This window comes from Camellia sinensis, chromosome 9 (assembly GCF_055761805.1).
Source record: "Camellia sinensis isolate YWXY chromosome 9, ASM5576180v1, whole genome shotgun sequence".
NCBI classification, from domain to species: Eukaryota; Viridiplantae; Streptophyta; class Magnoliopsida; order Ericales; family Theaceae; genus Camellia; species Camellia sinensis.
The window spans coordinates 194,646,675-194,664,873 of NC_138969.1; the positions used below are offsets into that span (position 1 = coordinate 194,646,675).

Here is an 18,199-nt window from a genome sequence, read left to right on the forward strand (position 1 = left end):
ATTTCTCCAACACTTCTCTTCAGGGGGAGACAAGTGGAGTAGAAGACCGTTTTTGGGATATTTCTATCCCGCTCCCCAATGTCATTTATCCTACACAAAAACCACATCTGTCTGATAATGATCACTTAGGAGAACCAAGTTCTATGGTGCCTAGTCAAGAAGATTCTTGTTTAGGGGGAGAAGTACTACAAAAGGATCTAAATCCTGAGCTTCAGGTTTATACTAGGAAGCGATTTCATTTGAGGAATAATGACCCGAATGTCCATCCTAATGACCCGAATGTCCACCCGAGTTCTGGCATCGAAATTTTAGGTAATCTTATTCCTTCTATTTCCGACCTTGATGTTCCTATAGCAATTAGGAAAGGTGTCCGAAATTGCATTAAACATCCTATTGCAAATTACCTCTCCTATCAAAGACTGTCTAAAAACCATAGAGCTTTCACATCTAGGATTTCACACTTGTTTGTTCCAAGGAATATACAGGAAGCATTGGATGATCCGAATTAGAAATTAGCAGTCATGGAGGAGATGAATGCTTTAAGGAGAAGTGGTACTTGGGAGATAGTTGATCTACCCAAAGACAAGAAAACAGTTGGGTGTAAATGGGTGTTTACGATAAAATGTGACGCAGATGGAAGCGTTGATAGATACAAGGCGAGACTGGTGGCTAAAGGCTTCACTCAAACTTATGGGATCGACTATCAGGAGACGTTTGCTCCTGTTGCTAAAATAAATTCCATCAGAGTACTGTTATCTCTTGCAGTAAATTCAGATTGGCCTCTACATCAACTTGACATTAAAAATGCATTTCTCAATGGTGATCTTGAAGAGGAGGTGTTCATGAGCCTACCGCCAGGATTTGAGCAGAGACTTGGAAGCGACTGAGTATGCAGATTGAACAAGTCATTATACGGACTCAAACAATCACCAAGAGCGTGGTTTGAACGCTTTGGGAAGGCAGTTATCAGTTGTGGCTTCTCGCAGAGTCAAGCAGATCACACAATATTTTATAAACATTCAAAAGACAGTAAAATTGCAATTTTGATTGTTTATGTTGATGACATCATTTTAACTGGTAATGATGAAGCAGAGTTAGCAGCCCTCAAAGAGAAACTCGCAAAAGAATTTCACATTAAGGATCTGGGAGCCCTCAAGTATTTCCTCGGAATGGAATTTGCAAGATTCAAGGAAGGTATATTCGTTAATCAGAGAAAATATGTTCTTGATCTCCTTGGAGAAACAGGTATGCTTGGTTATAAGATGGTGGAGACTCCGATCGAGCCTAACTTGAAGTTACAAGCTGCTAAGGCTGAAGAAGTCAAAGAGAGGGAACAATATCAGCGACTTGTAGGAAAATTGATTTACTTGTCTCATACGCGGCCTGATATTGCCTTTGCAGTCAGCATGGTGAGTCAGTTCATGCACTCACCAGGGACAGAGCACTTTGAGGCCGTTTATAAGATCTTAAGATATTTGAAAGGAACTCCAGGGAAGACTTACTGTTCAAGAAACATGAACATCTTCAAGTTGAAGTATACACAGATGCAGACTGGGCAGGAAGTGTTACAGACAGGAGATCAACATCCGGATACTGCTCCTTTGTAGGTGGGAACCTAGTTACATGGCGGAGTAAAAAATAGAATGTGGTAGCTAGAAGTAGTGCAGAAGCAGAGTTCAGAGCTGTTGCTCATGGAATCTGTGAAGTAATGTGGATTAAAAGAATTCTTGAAGAATTAAAGCTTTCTCACCCGACATCTATGAAGGTCTATTGTGACAACAAAGCAGCTATATCTATAGCTCATAATCCAGTTCTACATGATCGCGCAAAACATATAGAAGTGGATAAACATTTCATCAAGGAGAAAATCAATGCTGGCATAATCTGTATGACCTACCTTCCAACAGGTGAACAATTAGCTGATGTGCTAATGAAGGGACTACACAAGAAGCAATTTGATAAGCTGACTAGCAAGCTGGCTATGGAAGATATCTTCAAACCAGCTTGAGGGGGAGTACTGGAAATTTGTGTTAATAATAAGATAGTGGCATGTATATGATATGATAATGGTGTTGGTGGTAGATAGTGGCATGTATAGAATATGTGATAGTGGTGTTGGTGGTAGATAGTGGCATGTATAGAATATGTGATAGTGGTGTTGGTGGTAGATAGTGGCATGTATATAATATGTTAGTGGTAGATAGTGGTAATATATAATATGTAAGTGGCATATAATGGGTTATAATGATGTTTGTAATATCTCCTATATAAGGAGTATCATTTGGTCTTGTAAGATAAGAAGTTTTGAATATAACAAAAATATATTCCTTCTTCCTCATATTTTTCGGAGTTCTTCTTCCTCATATTTTCTAAGTTGGTATCAGAGCAACAAAAAACACAGCAGCCCTAAAACCGTCATAGCCATGTCGGAAGTCACGTCCGAAACATTGGCCAGAGTGTCTTAGGTGAAAGTCCCGAAATTATACATAGATGCCTAGCCCGCAGACGAAATATCCGTAAAATAGCAATTGTAGCGCTTGTATAGCCTACGTTTACATGGGTCCCGTTTGACGGCTGGCCGCGGGCAAAATATCCGTGAAATGGAAGTTTGAAATGTTTATGCATATGTGTTGTATGGTTTGAAAATGAGTGAGTTGAAATCTCAGTTCAGTTGTTGAGAAATAACGAAATTGACTCATGAATGGAGACAAATAAGTAAACGGAATAAGAATTAAAAGTGAATGGATCAAGACTTGAAATTAATATTTTATGAGTATATGTGAGTATATGTATAATAGTGAAAAGTTCTGACACAAACATTGTTTATGTACTTGTACTTATACCTTTGCTAAATTTCATATACCGTGTTAGATGATTTCTACTGAACTGTGGCTCAGCCTACTTGGGAATAACATTTTCAAGTGTTGATGATTTACCTCCACCAAGGAAATAGCATTAGAAGAACCTTTGGGAAGCCAGAGCTTCATGTTTTGTTTCTCTTGTATAGCCTAGGGCTAATTTTGTACTGAGCGAAACTCATTTTGTTGTAACCAAGTCGAGGCTGCGAAAGGTGTAAGCCATTAAGGCATCTATTTTTTTGAACACTTTTGTATCATCAACTTTTATTGTAATGAAATGAATATTTACTCCGATTTATGCTATCATTTACATATGTCTGTGGATGTATTTATGTTGTTGTTTTGGGGGCGTGACAAGACTGATTTGGCCCAAATAGATCGTAAGATCTGGATTAGGATTCTAATAGCCGTGGTACAGAGGTTCCAATATGAAAACTCATAACCTAGGCACAACTGTCACTTAAAACCTAGATGTTCAAGACTATGGATTTATATTATCTGATTGTCACAATTGTTTTTCTCTAGGTTTCTATCATTATAGATATTATAGCTTTATTTACAAGAACGATGTATTGAAGCATTGCAAAATTAACTTTTCATATGAGTGAGATAATTTGTAAGGGAAGACATCAAAAGGGAATGTTGCCCGGTCACAAAAAGATTAAACCATGTTAACCTAAAGCTTTCAAAACAAAAGGCCAAAACATGAGCATCGAGTAACAAAATTCAATACTTCAATTTAAGAAAACTTGTGGAAGTTGCTCCCATTAGCTTTTGATTGATTTTCGAGGTTTTGGCCATAAAAAGAAGGCACAAGTGTTGTGGGACTGCTTCTTTGTGCAATTTTTTGGATTATTTGGTTCGAGTGAGATGCTAGAATTAATTAGGACAAGACAAAGGATGTTAATGCCTTATGGGAGTCTATCGTCTTTTGGGGGCTCTATTTACTCTCTTACCATCTTCGATTTAAACCAGTGTTTGATATGTAAAACATGAGGCACTGTTTACTTTTTTTTTCCTTTTTGGAGGACTTCTTGTCCTCCGGCTCTCTAGTAATCACTTTCTGTTTTAACATTATCAACTTTTTGTTGCAAATCAAAAATATAATAATAAAATATAAAATCAACCTGAATAATAAATTTTATTTCCCCCAAGTGTGGCTTTTATATTTATAGGAAAAAGCTAATTCCAAAAAACAAGCATGATATGTTCAACAATATGTGAGGATCCAACACAACAGAGAAACTAGTACTCACCCTTGTTGAAGTCGGGACAACCTTCAGGCCTCTGTTCCAAATACACATCACAATGGCTCAATTTATTGGTCTTGCACTGCCCAGTAGAAAAAAAGAAAAATATACCTCATAAGTAAGACTTATCATTCAACCATGCCTACTAATCTGGATACAAAATAATCTCTCACAAAAAAAATCAGTAAGAACATTACTTCCCACTGAGCACTACGAATCCTTCAAAAAACTGGCAATACGTTAATATATCATTTGTTTAACTATTTTAAATGCTTCTATAAAATGGAAAAAGTGTACCACTTTGTAGAGCCCCACAAGACGCTCGCATTCTTCACGCTTCGTTAACAGTTCATAATCATAGTTTTCACCAAAAAGCTTGAAGAAGCTTATAACTGCAGTCTCGAACCAATCTTTTGCAGGTACATGGAAAATGAAAGAAAGTGTCAATTGAGCTAGTGTCTTTACTTCCCTCAACAGTGAACACTAACTTCTGAAAAACTTACGTCTGCTAGATTATTGGTCAAACAACTATTCAAAGCCAATTTATTGATTATTTGTTAATTTTATTAATTTTTTTGATTGCTTTAGATAGTTATTATGAAGTAAAAGTAAAATTTAAATAGTTATTATGAAGTAAAAGTAAAATTTAACCAAACCAAACCTCCAAGTTGTCCAATTTCCGTGCAGAGTGGTCCTATACCCCATTTAATTACAATAATAATCAAACTAAAAGGTTTAACTCCTGCTTCCATCAAGGGTATTTTTTCATTCAAATTTTGCCATAAGGAGTTGTTTTTACAAGTAACATAGATGAATGTGCAGTGGAAGAAATAATACCAATTAGTCAAGGACTCAAAATAAGATATAGAATAGAAGAGTTCAATAAAATAAATTGATATGAAAATATGGTAGATATACTTACCATAATCCCCCCTGGAACTTGAAGAAGTCCCAAAAGACGTTCCTGCCAATTGACACAAACCAAATCAAACAATTATAGAAATAAATGAAAATCAACAACCATATAAATTAGTCCCCAATATATATAATGCTTGCATTTGAGCCCACGTGATGCGGGTGCCATTATTTTTTGAAATCGAGAAGAGATTTGATGGTTGACACTGTAAAGAGTTTCTATTTTGAACATGGGTATTGGCTTGCAATTACATAATTGTCCCTTTCTGTGGTAAAGAAACACAAACAAAAAAACTATCTCATGTTTTGGGGGAAAAATTCGTTGTGACACTTCACCAAGTGTGTTCACATATAATAATAGTATAGATATTCATCCTTCAATCTCGTTGCCGATAATACATAATGAAGTTCAGGGGAGTTTTATACTATTAGGGTTAGGGGCACCAGTGATGTAGATGAAAGATGTGGAGCTCATATGGCTCTGATAAGTGATGGAGCAGTTTATGCACAAGTAGGAAAGGGCAAGGGCTTCTGGCAAAGGAATGTTTGGCTGAGATATATATATATATATATAAACAAACACAGATTTTATGATAAGAATGTTAAGACTTTTACCATTACTCTTCGGTTTAGGAGCTCGTAAAGTCTGCAAAAACTCTTCTGCAAAAGTGACTCCAAGAAACAGCATAATTTAAATTCAAATAAATAACAGATGAAATCAGAGAGAGAGAGAAAGAGATAATAAAAAACTATTATTAGCCTTCAAACTGCCCCAAAGTGAAATAATAAGCAGCAAAATCCTTGACTAAGCCTCATTGAGGTTCACTGTAGACATTATACATATAACAAATAAGAGATGACGAGGTGAAGCTTAGCCATAAGCTGAATTGTAGACTCCAATATTGAAAAAGAGAAGAATAGGCAAGGCAATCCTTCCTTGAATGCTAACATATTAAAAAAAGATCTAAAGAAGTGTTAACGGAGGACATGAATTTGGTTTAGGATGACCAATCCAAAATGGATAACCCAACCCCATTGCCATTCCAATCCAAGGCTGATTTTCTTTTTCTTCTTTTTTTAATCGGCACCAGGGTGTCCAGATCAAAGCCCAACTAATCCCCAGGGGTGCTGTGATGACCGGTTTCATTTTTTGCGTCACTTCACTTTTGTTTTCATTGGGTTTGCGATGTTCGGAAGCCTTTCTCAAATAATTTCTCGTTCTTGTTTATTCGGTGTTGATTCTTCACTGGTTCCAGAGAGTACTAGATCGAGTCCGAAGTGCATGGAATAGAGCTGAGAGTTTTCTGGGCAGCTGGGCCAGGTACCGCACGTGCGGGGGATGAGGCCGCACATGCGGGGTAGGGAGAGTTGTGGGAGGTTGCACACTACCTAAAAGGCAGGTGCAGAATGAAGTGCGGGAAGGACCACCGCACGTGCGGGGGTGAGGGCCGCACATGCGGGGAAGGCGCTCCGCACGTGCGAGATTCTGGCAGTCCGAATCTCTATTTTTTTTGTCTTTCGGCCGAATTTGTATCACATTTGGGGCCTCTCTATCTCACTCTAAACCTCATTTTTACTTCTCCTCCTCTCTAAAAACCCTCATCTAGCACTCAAGATCTTTGATTTCTTGTGATCCTTTGAGTCTAGAGTCATCATCCCGCTCTAATCTTGAAGATCAAAGCTAGGGCTCCTCTTGGTGTAGTGGAAATTGAAGAATCTTCCATCTTGACTCTAGGGTTTCATCCCTTTCAACATCAAACCTTGAGGTAGGGATTTCTTGAGTTATATATACATGTTTTGCTATATTGTTGATGATTTAAAGGTTTTCTTGAAGTTATTATATGGTTTTGATGTTGTGGCCAAGATGTAGAGATTTTCAAATGTGGGTTTTAAAAAAAATCTCAAACCTTTCCAAAGATGGCATTTTGAGAGTGAAATCCTCTTAAGTAAGAAGATGGGGTGTTACTTCAAGTCCCTTTCAAGTATTTAGTGTGTGTGTGTGTGTGTTTTGTAGAGAAGAAAACCTAGAAATTTGGGGATTTTCTTGAATAAAAGAAGATTAGGGTTTATGTTTGCCATTGTGTATAAATATATATAAATTCATAGTGGTGTGCCTTGGCAAGTATGGAAAGTGGAGAGTTTTCCTTGTTTAATTATAAATGCTTGTATAACTACATAGTGATGTTGGGCTCGTCTACTCATGAAAAATTTTGGAGATTGAGAGTGTTGTTTAAAATTTTGCAATATCATTAGAAATGGTGAAAGTAATGGAAGTGTATGGATTGTGGACATGTTATTGTAATGGTGATGATTGGTAACAAACTTTGGGCTATTTGTGGAATAGCATTGCAAGAAGAAAAGGAAGTTAATCATTATTGTGTATTGTGAATATTATGTCGAAAAACAACCAATTATGGCATTGCACATTCATTCAATTGATTATTACAAGATTTTTATTTAGCTTTGGCATGTTGTATAAACATTTTTGGCATCTATTGTTGCAAGTGTTGAGTTGAGATTTGAAATCATTTTGCTTGAGAAAGGAATACTGTGAAATACTATTATTGAAATGTTTATGCGGTAAATACGTTGGTAAGTCCGGTTAGGAGGTGTAGATGAATTTGTTAAGTTGGCCCGAGTGTCCGGGATGAAAGACCGAAAACACGCGCAGAGGAGGTACCGCTTCCCTTCCGGTTAGCAACCGGTAAAGTAGAGTTATTGGTAGTGCTTGTTGAATCTACTTGCAAACACCAACTTAGGGATTACCTGAGTCGTATTTACCGCCCTTAATGATTAAAATTGGAGCTTTCGGAATTATTGAGATTTTAAATTATTGTGATTTTAAACTATTGTTGAAACTTGATGATTTTTAAGAAGAGCATGTGCATGAAATTTCCTTTAAACTGGCATTGCATGGCACCACATTTAATATTGCAAAGTCTAGCATAACTGTATATACTTTGTAAGGATTCTCTACTAGGCTTTATGCTCACCCCTATGGGATTTTGGTACAGGTAAAGATGTGGTGATCCTGCAGAGTTGAGGGCGTGAATATATTGTGTGAAGAGTTGATAGCTCTATTTTGTTGTGATTTAATTGCTAGCCATGGGCTATTTTTGTAAGAGTCCGAGAGGCCACTTTTGTGTAACCGGGCTTAAGCCTTGGAAGTTGTAGCCCATGAGGGCATTTTATTTATTTTGAAACTTGACGCTCTACATGCTATAGATTCATGTATTCATTTATCCTTGAATGTATAATTCCCATGTGGAACTTTTGTGTAAACTTGTTGACTAACGATGTAAAGATGGGAGAATTGTTATTCTATTGGTTATTTTCAGGGCGTTACAGGTGCGCAGGCCCTCAGCAAGGAGTTTTCCGCATATGTACCATGGTTAATTCAAGGATTTCTACCAATCGGATGGCCCCAAGGAATTGTTAGCACCTAAGAGGTTTCGATCCCTAAACCATGAAGGGAGCACACCCCCCAAGACCCAAGGCCTTGCCACTAGGCCAACCCCTTGGCGTTCAATCCAAGGCTGAATTTGACACAACATTCATGTCTTCTAATAAATTAGAGAACCCGGTGTCATCCTCTTAAGCATAAAGACAATATGTCAGCCCAGTTACTATTGGATAACAATGCTAAAAGTATTAGAAAAGGGAATAATGAAAAACAATAGTAGGTCAAGGAGTATCAAAATTATATGAATAAAAAAAATTATAAACACAGAATTATCCCTAATGCTAATCCTCAATAAGTGTGCTGAAATTGTTTCCCTGATATCGGTTCCAGACTCCAAGTCTACTTTTACGCCTTCTTCAGCCGAGTGATTAATTTTGTTGTGCACCAGCAAAATGAGGCTATGTAAATAATTATCATATTATTCAATAGCTTTTTGCAAAAAGTTTTCTTAAAAATAACAATAAACTTAAATTACATAAAATGTTTGGTGATGTTTGTCTATGCTATGCTCAGCACCCATGTGGTATTGAAATTACAGAGAGCTCTCTAATTTTCAAAACTGTGTAATACAATTCTTTGGTTCCTATAAACAAGGGGTAAACAGTCTTGGATTTAAACTCAACTTTGAAAAAGATGTTTCACATGTAGAGGTGCCAACACATTTTTTGCATATGTAGAAAGTTGTCAATACTTTGAGACAGAGTAAGCCTCTTTGTGAAACATATTATTGGTAAGGTCTCTTGAATAATCTACTATGCAACTATTGAAAGAGAGAAACAGAGATTTGTTTTTTCAACTAGCCAGTTTTCCTAAATTACTTTAATATTTGAATTTAAATTTTCCTAGTTTGTTTTCTTTAGCATATTTTAATTTGATATGACTTATTTTATTGATTTGGACCACAAAAATTGGTGTTTAGGCAACAAACATAAAATTTATAATGAAATAGCCCAACCAATACAAAACAATGCTTCCAAATTGGATAGGGTATGATTGTATTGAGATTGAGATTTCACTATCCTACAAGATCCAACTATTAGGATCAAAAGGTCCTACTTATATGGGATTTTTTACAAGACCGATTTGGCCCAAATGGATCGTAAGATCTGGTTAGGATTCTAATAGCCATGGTAAGGGGGTTCCCAAATGAAACCTCATAACCTAGGCACAACCGTTACTTAAAACCGAGATGATTAGGACTATGGTTTTATATTATCCAATTGTCACAATTGTTTTTCTCTAGGTTTCTATCATTATAGATATTATTATAGCTTTTATTTACGGGAATGATGTATCGAAGCATTGCATAATTAACTTTTCTTATGAGTGAGATAATTTGTAATGGAAGGCATCAAAAGGGGATGTTGCCCAGTCACAAAAATATTAAACCATGTTAACCTAAAGCTTTCAAAACAAGAGGCCAAAACATGAGCGTCAAGTAATAAAATTGATACTTCAATTTAAGAAAGCCTTGTGGAAGTTGCTCCCATTAGCTTCTGATGGATTTTCAAGGTTTTGGCAGTAAAAAAATGGCAATCAGTGTTGTGGGACTGCTTCTTTTGTGCAATTTTTTGGGTTATTTGGTTGGAAAGAATTGCTAGAATTTATCAGGACAAGAAAAAGGATGTTAATGTCTTATGGGAGTCTAACGTCTTTTTGGGCCTCGGTTTAGTCTCTTACCATCTTCGATTTAAATCAGTGTGTGATATGTAACATGAGGCACTGTTTACATTTTTTTCCCTTTTTGGAGGACTTCTTCTCCTCCGTTTCACTAGTAATCCTTTTCTTTTTTTAAATTATCCACTTTTTGTTGCAAATCAAAAATATAATAATAAAATGTAAAATCAACCTGAATAATAAATTTTACTACCCCCAACTGTGGCTTTTATATTTACAGGAAAAAACTAATTCCAAAAAACAAACAAGATATGTTCAAGCATATTTGAGGATCCAACACAACAGATAAACTAGTACTCACCCTTGTTGAAGTCAGAACAACCTTCAGGCCTCCGTTCCAAATGATAATCACAATCGCTCAATTTATTGGTCTCACACTGCAGATTAGAAAAAAGAAAAATATACCTCACATGTAAGACTTATCATTCAAACATGCCTACTGAGGTGGATACAAAATAATCTCTCACAAAAAAAATCAGTAAGAACATTACTTCCCACTGAACACTACGAATCCTTCAAAAAACTGGCAATACGTTAATATATCATTTGTTTAACTATTTTAAATGCTTCTATAAAATGGAAAAAGTGTACCACTTTGTAGAGCCCCACAAGACGCTCGCATTCTTCACGCTTCGTTAACAGTTCATAATCATAGTTTTCACCAAAAAGCTTGAAGAAGCTTATAACTGCAGTCTCGAACCAATCTTGTGTAGGAACATGGAAAATGAAAGAAAGTGTCAATTGAGCTAGTGTCTTTACTTCCCTCAACAGTGAACACTAACTTATGAAAAACTTACGTCGGCTAGATTATTGGTCAAACAACTATTCAAAGCCAATTTATTGATTATTTGTTAATTTTATTAATTTTTCTGATTGCTTTAGATAGTAATTATGAACCAAAAGTAAAATTCAACCAAACCAAACCTCCAAGTTGTCCAATTTCCGTGCTGAGTGGTCCTATACCCCATTTAATTACAATAATAATCAAACTAAAAAGTTTAACTACTGCTTCCATCAAAAGTATTTTTTTCATTCAAATATTGCCATAAGGAGTTGTTTTTACAAATAGCATAGATGAATGTGCAGTGGAAGAAATAATACCAATTAGTCAAGGACTCAAAATAAGATAAAGAATAGAAGAGTTAAATAAAATAATTTGATATGAAAATATAGTAGATATACTTACCATAATCCCCCCTGGAACTTGAAGAAGTCCCAAAAGACGTTCCTGCCAATTGACACAAACCAAATCAAACAATTATAGAAATAAATGAAAATCAACAACCATATAAATTAGTCCCCAATATATATAATGCTTGCATTTGGGCCCATGTGATGCGGGTGCTATTATTTTTTGAAATCAAGAAGAGATTTGATGGTTGACACTGTAAAGAGTTTCTATTTTGAACATGGTTATTGGCTTGCCATTACATATTTGTCCCTTTCTATGGTAAAGAAACACAAATCAGTCTCATTGCCAATAATACATAATGAAGTTCAAGAGAGTTTTATACTATTAGGGTTAGGGGTCCTGATGGTTTAGATGACAGATGTGGAGCTCATATGGCTCTGATAAGTGATGGAGCAGTATATGCACAGGTAGGAAAGGGCCAGGGCTTCTGACAAAGGAATGTTTCGCTGATATATATATATATAAAAAAACAAACACAGATTTTATGACAAGAATGTCAGACTTTTACCCTTTGGATTAGACACCCGTAAAGTCTGCAAAAACTCTTCTGCAAAAGTGACACCAAGAAACAACATAATTTAAATTCAAATAAATAAAAGAAGATACCAGAGAGAGAGCGAGAGAGAGAGAGAGAATAAAAAGCAATTATTAGCCTTCAAACTGCCCCAAAGTGAAATAATAAGCAGCAAAATTCTTGACTAAGCATCATTGAGGTTAACTATAGACATTATACATATAACAAATACGAGGTGATGAGGTGAAGTTTCCATTCCATCCCCAAAAATGTTTCAGTGTACACATCCGAAGCTTGGCCATAAGCCCAATTGTAGACTTCAATACTGAAAAAGAAAAGAATAGGAAAGGCAATCCTTCCTTGAATGCCAAAATATTAAAAAAAATATGAAGAACAGTGAACGGAGGAGAAGAAGTGGGTTCAAGATGACCAAACCAAAATGGATTACCCAACCCCATTGCCATTCCTATCCAAGGCTGAATTTTTATTTTTTTTTTATTTTTTTTTTTTTTGATTGGTACCGGGGTGTCCGGATCAAAGCCCAACTAATCTCCAAGGGTGCACAAGCCCTCGGTAAGGAGTTTCCTGCACCACGGTTAATTCAAGGGTTCTCTCCCAGTTCGATGGCCCTAAGGAATTGTTAGCATCTAAGAGGTTTCAATCCCTAAACCGTAAAGGAAACACACCCCCAAGACTCGAGGTCTTTCCACCAGGCCATCCCCTTAGGGTTCAATACAAAGCTGAATTTGACGAAACATTCATGTCTTCTAATAAATTACAGAACACCGCGTCATCCTCTTAAGCATAAAGACAATATGTCAGGCCAAGTACTATTGGATAGCAATGCTAAAAATATTAAAAAAGGGAAATAATGAAAAACAATAATAGGTCAAGGAGTAACAAAATTTTATGAGTATAGTCAATTAAAAAAAAATATCAACATAGAATTGGATCATAGTTTACTCTGCAGATTTTCTCTGCCAGTCTGTATGGCGAATTCTACAAATCTACATTATCCCTAATGCTAATCCCCAATAAGTGTGCTGAAATTGTTTACCTGATATCTGTTCAACCCTCCAAGTCTACTTTTACGCCCTTCTTTAATTTTGTTGAGTGTACCAGCAAAATAAGGCTATGTAAATAATTATCATATTGTTCAATAGCTTTTTGCAAAAAGTTTTCTTAAAATAACAATGAACTTAAATTACATAAACTGCTTGCTGATGTTTGTCTATACTATGCTCAACACCCATGTGGTATTGAAATTACACAGAGCTCTCTAATTTTCAAAACTGTGTAATAGAATTCTTTGGTTCCTATATACAGGGGGCAAACAGTCTTGGATTTAAACTTAGCTTCGATAAAGATGTTTCACATGCAAAGGTGCCAACACACTTTTTGCATATGTAGAAAGTTGTAAATACTTTAAAACAGAGTAAGTGTTACAGGGTCAATTTTTGTTTCAAAATTCCAGCCTGCAATGGCACTAAGTTGGACACTTAGCCTCAGCCAAGTATGAATACACACACACACAAAGTGCTATAATAAGTAAGAGAATAGGCAACAAGAGATTACAAGAAAACCCCAACCTTTATTAATTGCACCAACAATACAAAGGATGCCTATGAAAATTCTTACCAACACTTAGTTAATTTTCGAGTTCCATGGCTATGCCTAAATAGGCTTACAATCAGTTACAAACTTTACAACCAGCATTACAAGGAAAGCATGCCAAGTGGCATGGCAGTTGACACTCCCAACTGCCTAGAGACTTAGGATCATTTCTGAGACATAACTGCTAGTAACTGCTGCTAACTCCCTGCCTTGATTCCAGATGTCCAAACTTGCCTTGTCTTTTGCTCAACATGGGTAACTGCTGCCAGACAAGCATAACTGCTTTGAACTGCCCATGTTGTTTGCCTTCTCAGTCAGCCACGAATTTGGTTGTCTTGGCCCCCTGACCAAGTTTTGCCTACTGAATGCTTTGAACCCCCAAGTATGCTGCAACCCACATTCGGGTCATGTTAATGCCTTGCATTTGTGCCACTGCTGCCCATACTTTGGCCAAAGGTCCTGTGCTACTGCCTCAGCACTTTGTCAATGTTTCACCTTGCTGTTTTGGCATGCCACCATCATGCCATGGTCTTGGTTGGACATTGGTGCAAGGTGCTGCTAATGCCAACCATGCAGCCTTCAAGTAGAAGGTGCTAACAAACCACCCCTACCAGAAGAAGCCAACGTCCTCGTTGGTAGAGTCTTCAAGTTCTCCTGGACTTGTTTTTCAAATTGCAACAATGTTATATCATTTTCCCAACTTCCATCTGATTCAGAGGAACCCTTCCACTTTACTAAGTAATGGGTCCTTCGATTCTTTTTGCTTTGACCCTCGGTCTTGTGATCAAGAATCTATTCCACCTCCTTGTCAAATTGTTTTCTGATCACCGGGGGTGCTCTCCGAGCTTGTTTCCTTGTCAAGTTTGTTTGATCATCATGAAATGGTTTCAAAAAACTGACATGGAAAGTTGGGTGGATTTTCAACCGATAAGGCAGCACTAGCCTGTATGCAACATTGCCCACGCGTTTTAAGACTTCAAAGAGGCCATCATATTTCGGAATTAAGCCACGGTGCATTGTCTTACTGCTTATCTTCTTCCAGATCTGTGGAGTAAGCTTCAGTAGCACTTTGTCACCCACTTTGAACTCTAAGGGTCTTCGCCCTTTGTCAGCATACTTCTTCATACGCTTGCTTGCTTTGGCCAAACTGTCTTGTGCTTCTTCCAGCAATTCTTGTTTGGTCCTTGCAAAGCGGTATGCTGCTGGACATCTACCACCAGAGCCTGTTTTAGCCACTTCGTAAGGAGTTAGGGGTTGCTGCCCCGTGGCCAATTCAAACGGGCTCATCCCGGTTGCAGATGATCTATGCAGATTGTAGCAAAACTGTGCGCTGTCCAACAATTCAACCCAATTCTTTTGACTTGCGGTCACATAATGTCGGAGATACTCCTCTAGCAATCCATTCATCCTCTCGGTTTGACCATCCGTCTGAGGGTGATTTGCTGTGGAGAACTTTAAGTCGGAACCCAGCAAATTAAAGAGCACAGTCCAAAACCTTCCCGTAAACCGGGTACCCTGTCGCTTATTATGTCCTCAGGGAAGCCAAAGTATTTTACAACATTCTTATGGAATAAATCAGCAGCAACATCTGCGGGACAAGCATGAGGAGCAAGGATAAAAACAGCATACTTAGAGAAACGGTCAACAATTACCATGATGGAGCGCATCCCATTGACTTTGGGAAATCCGGAGATAAAGCCCATGGATATGGAAACCCAAGGCTTCTCAGGGACAGGTAGTGGTTGTAATAACCCAGCTGCCTTCTTTCTTTCGGTCTTGTCCAATTGGCACACCATGCATGTTTTGACATAAGCCTCTACGTCTTCTTCCATTTTTGGCCAAACATATGAGCGCGACAAAAGAGCCATCATGCGTTGTTGCCCCGGATGACCACTGCGGGTCATGTGTTTCTCTAAGAAGTTCCATTCGTAGTCCCTCAACACTTGGGACATAGCCTATCTCTTTTGCCATGGAGAAGACCATTTTCAAGCCAATACCGACGAGCAATTCCATCCTTTACTTGCTGGACCAACCGTTGATATTCTGAGTCAATGGCAGCACTATCCCTGATCCTTTCCAGCAATTGTGATTCAATGTTGGAGATAGCAGCCACATATTCAATTATCTCTTTCCGGCTTAAGGCATCAGCGACTAGGTTATGTCGTCCAGGCTTGTGTCGTCATTCAAAGTCATACTCTTCAAGGAATTCCTGCCAACGGGCCTACCTTGGAGACAACTTTTTCTGAGTTTCGAAGAATGTATTAGCCACATTATTAGTAAGAACCAAAAACTTTGATCCCAACAGATAGACCTTCCAGGTGAGTAGGCAATGCACAACTGGCGTCATTTCCTTCTCATAGGCTAAATAATTCTTCTCAGCAGCGTTTAGTTTCCTGCTGTTAAAATCCACCTACTCTCCACCTACTTCACCCACTTAAACCTACTCCACTAAACCTAACCCACTACACCACTACCACCTCACCTACTCCACTAAACCTAACCCACTACACCACTACCACCTCCACTTCACCTACTCCTTACCTACTACACACTCACCATCTTCTATATATAGGAATCATGAATCATTGTAATAGACATTAATATATCAATCAATAATAATACATACAATTTATTCTCTCTCTTTCTCTATACATTATTTCTTACATGGTATCAGAGCTGGTTTAAAACCTAGTATTTTCGCTTCCCCGGCGGGCGGCAACCTCACCTTAGCCGCCCGCCGGACCTCAACCTATTCCGCTGATAAAATCAACAAAGATTTGTGCAACTGTAGTCATGTGTGAGGCTGATGGAGAAGAATTCTTCACCTCATATGACGAGACAGTCTGGAACTGGAAACACTGCAACATTCTGCTCTGGAATTCTGCAGCAGCTAGATTATAGCTTGGTTGAGTGCCAAGCTTTGGTTCTTCCACCCACTCTTGAACTTGCCCAGCAAAGTGTGAAGGTTCATGCTTGTGTTGGAGGGACTAGTGTGCGCGAAGATCAGCGCATTCTCTCCAGTGGGGTTCATGTTGTTGTTGGTACTCCTGGTCGTGTGTTTGACATGTTGCGGAGACAATCACTTCGCCCTGTTTACATCAAAATGTTTGTCTTGGATGAAGCTGATGAAATGCTGTCACCCAAAATCCAGGTTGGGGTGTTCTCAGTTGCTGCCACCCACAATCCAGGTTGGGGTGTTCTCTGCCACAATGCCACCAGAGGCTCTTGAAATCACCAGGAAATTCATGAATAAGCCTGGAAAGAGAAAAAGCTCATGCTAGGATTTGCGAAGTGATTCGCTGCAGGAATTTTGGCTTTGGATGAAACCCTTACCATACTCCACTCATTCTCTCCAACTGTTCTAACTTTTTATTTTTATTATTATTATTATTATATCAAATAATCAATGCACTCATGTTCCCCACTAACAGTGTCCACTTTTGACCCAAACCATTTTCAATCCATCATTTCTCCTTCACCTTTTGCACCCCACTCACCGACTCTCTCTCCACTTTATCACATGGGTTTGTCCCTCTCTCTCCTCCATTTGATTTCAAAAATCACTTATTTTTATTTATTTTTTCCAAGTCACTTTTCCTCTTTTTTAAATACCCCACTTTATTTTGAAACAATCGCACTGATGTTTTTCATATAATCCATCTATAAATATTTTTTATCTATTTTCTTTCTCCCTTGTTTTCTTTCATTTTATTTTTATTTTTTCAACAAAACACTCCCAAAACAAAAACAAAAAAAAAAAACAACAACATTTTACAAACTTGTCATTTCTTCATGCCAGGGATCAACCCCGATCAGCATTTTACACCATAAAAAAAAAATAAAAATAAAAATAAAAATAAAAAAACACAAAACAAAACAAAACACAACCAACACAAATCGGAACAGTGGGATTTTTCTTCTCGCCTATTCCGCCGGTCTTTTCTTCTTGCCACCGTCTTGGGCGGCCCTTGCCGGTGTTGCCTCCGTGTTTCCCACTCCACTGGGCATGATCACTACTCCCTGCTCCTCCACTGCAGCATATGGCGGCCCTCCAAATCGGAACATAAAACTGGCCTTCCGTTTCAGCTCCTTGTTTTCCGCCTTTAGCACACTTATCTCTGCTCGCGCATCCTTATACATGCGTTGGAGCAGAGCCAGTTGGGCGTTTAACTGCTGCACCTCATTTGTCCTACTCTGCAGCCGGTTCGACAAATTTGTAACCGCAGTCATGGTTTCCACACATGACTTCAAGGTATACTGATTGGCCTCCACATCCGACTGCACCGCCATTTTTTGCTCCACCGACCGCATCGGAAAGTTCAACGGAGCAAAACCAGAGGTGTTTGGTTGAGGTTCACTGGCCACCGCACAAGTTATTTCTCTTGTGGACTCGTTCAGTTCTGGAAAGAGCGTGAGCAGACCACGGGAAGAGGAGGCCATGTTCTGGGTAGCTGGACGGGAAGAAGAGGCCATGTTGCTGAGTGGTTCAGAGACGGGTTGGTTACAGAGTATTACAGAGTTTCTTTCTCAGCAAAGGAAGAGTTGTTTTCAGAGGATTTTCAGAAGTTTTTTTGTCTGCCTCAGCCTCAGCATCAGCATCAACCTTGGTTAAATAGCGAGGCAGCCACGCGTATCGCGCGCCACTTGACGCCAGACGACAAACGGGCGCGCCAGTCAAGGCACTCACGTGCCTCGCCATCATGTCCGGCACATCTT

The 18,199-nt window shown here is 38.3% G+C and overlaps 1 protein-coding gene across 16 annotated transcripts in view; it reads right to left on the reverse strand.

The window, feature by feature from the left end:
• LOC114270342 (uncharacterized) overlaps positions 1-18,199 on the reverse strand; it is a 77,279-nt gene that overhangs the window by 21,093 nt on the left and 37,987 nt on the right. For 10 of the 16 annotated variants that reach the window (XR_014340841.1, XR_014340840.1, XR_014340837.1 and 7 more), the window contains exons 6-13: positions 11,864-11,902; positions 11,350-11,391; positions 10,755-10,867; positions 10,465-10,540; positions 5,639-5,683; positions 5,031-5,072; positions 4,406-4,518; positions 4,115-4,190 (exon numbers count right to left, since the gene is read on the reverse strand). Coding sequence is in view for 9 of the 16 variants with exons in the window: in XM_082888321.1 (XP_082744447.1) it covers positions 4,115-4,190; positions 4,406-4,518; positions 5,031-5,072; positions 5,639-5,683; positions 10,465-10,540; positions 10,755-10,867; positions 11,350-11,391; positions 11,864-11,902 (546 nt within the window). In the remaining 7 variants the exon portion in view is untranslated. The remainder of the gene's footprint in view (positions 1-4,114; positions 4,191-4,405; positions 4,519-5,030; positions 5,073-5,638; positions 5,684-10,464; positions 10,541-10,754; positions 10,868-11,349; positions 11,392-11,863; positions 11,903-18,199) is intronic. The other 6 variants (XR_014340838.1, XM_082888327.1, XM_082888322.1 and 3 more) reach the window with 2 other exon arrangements.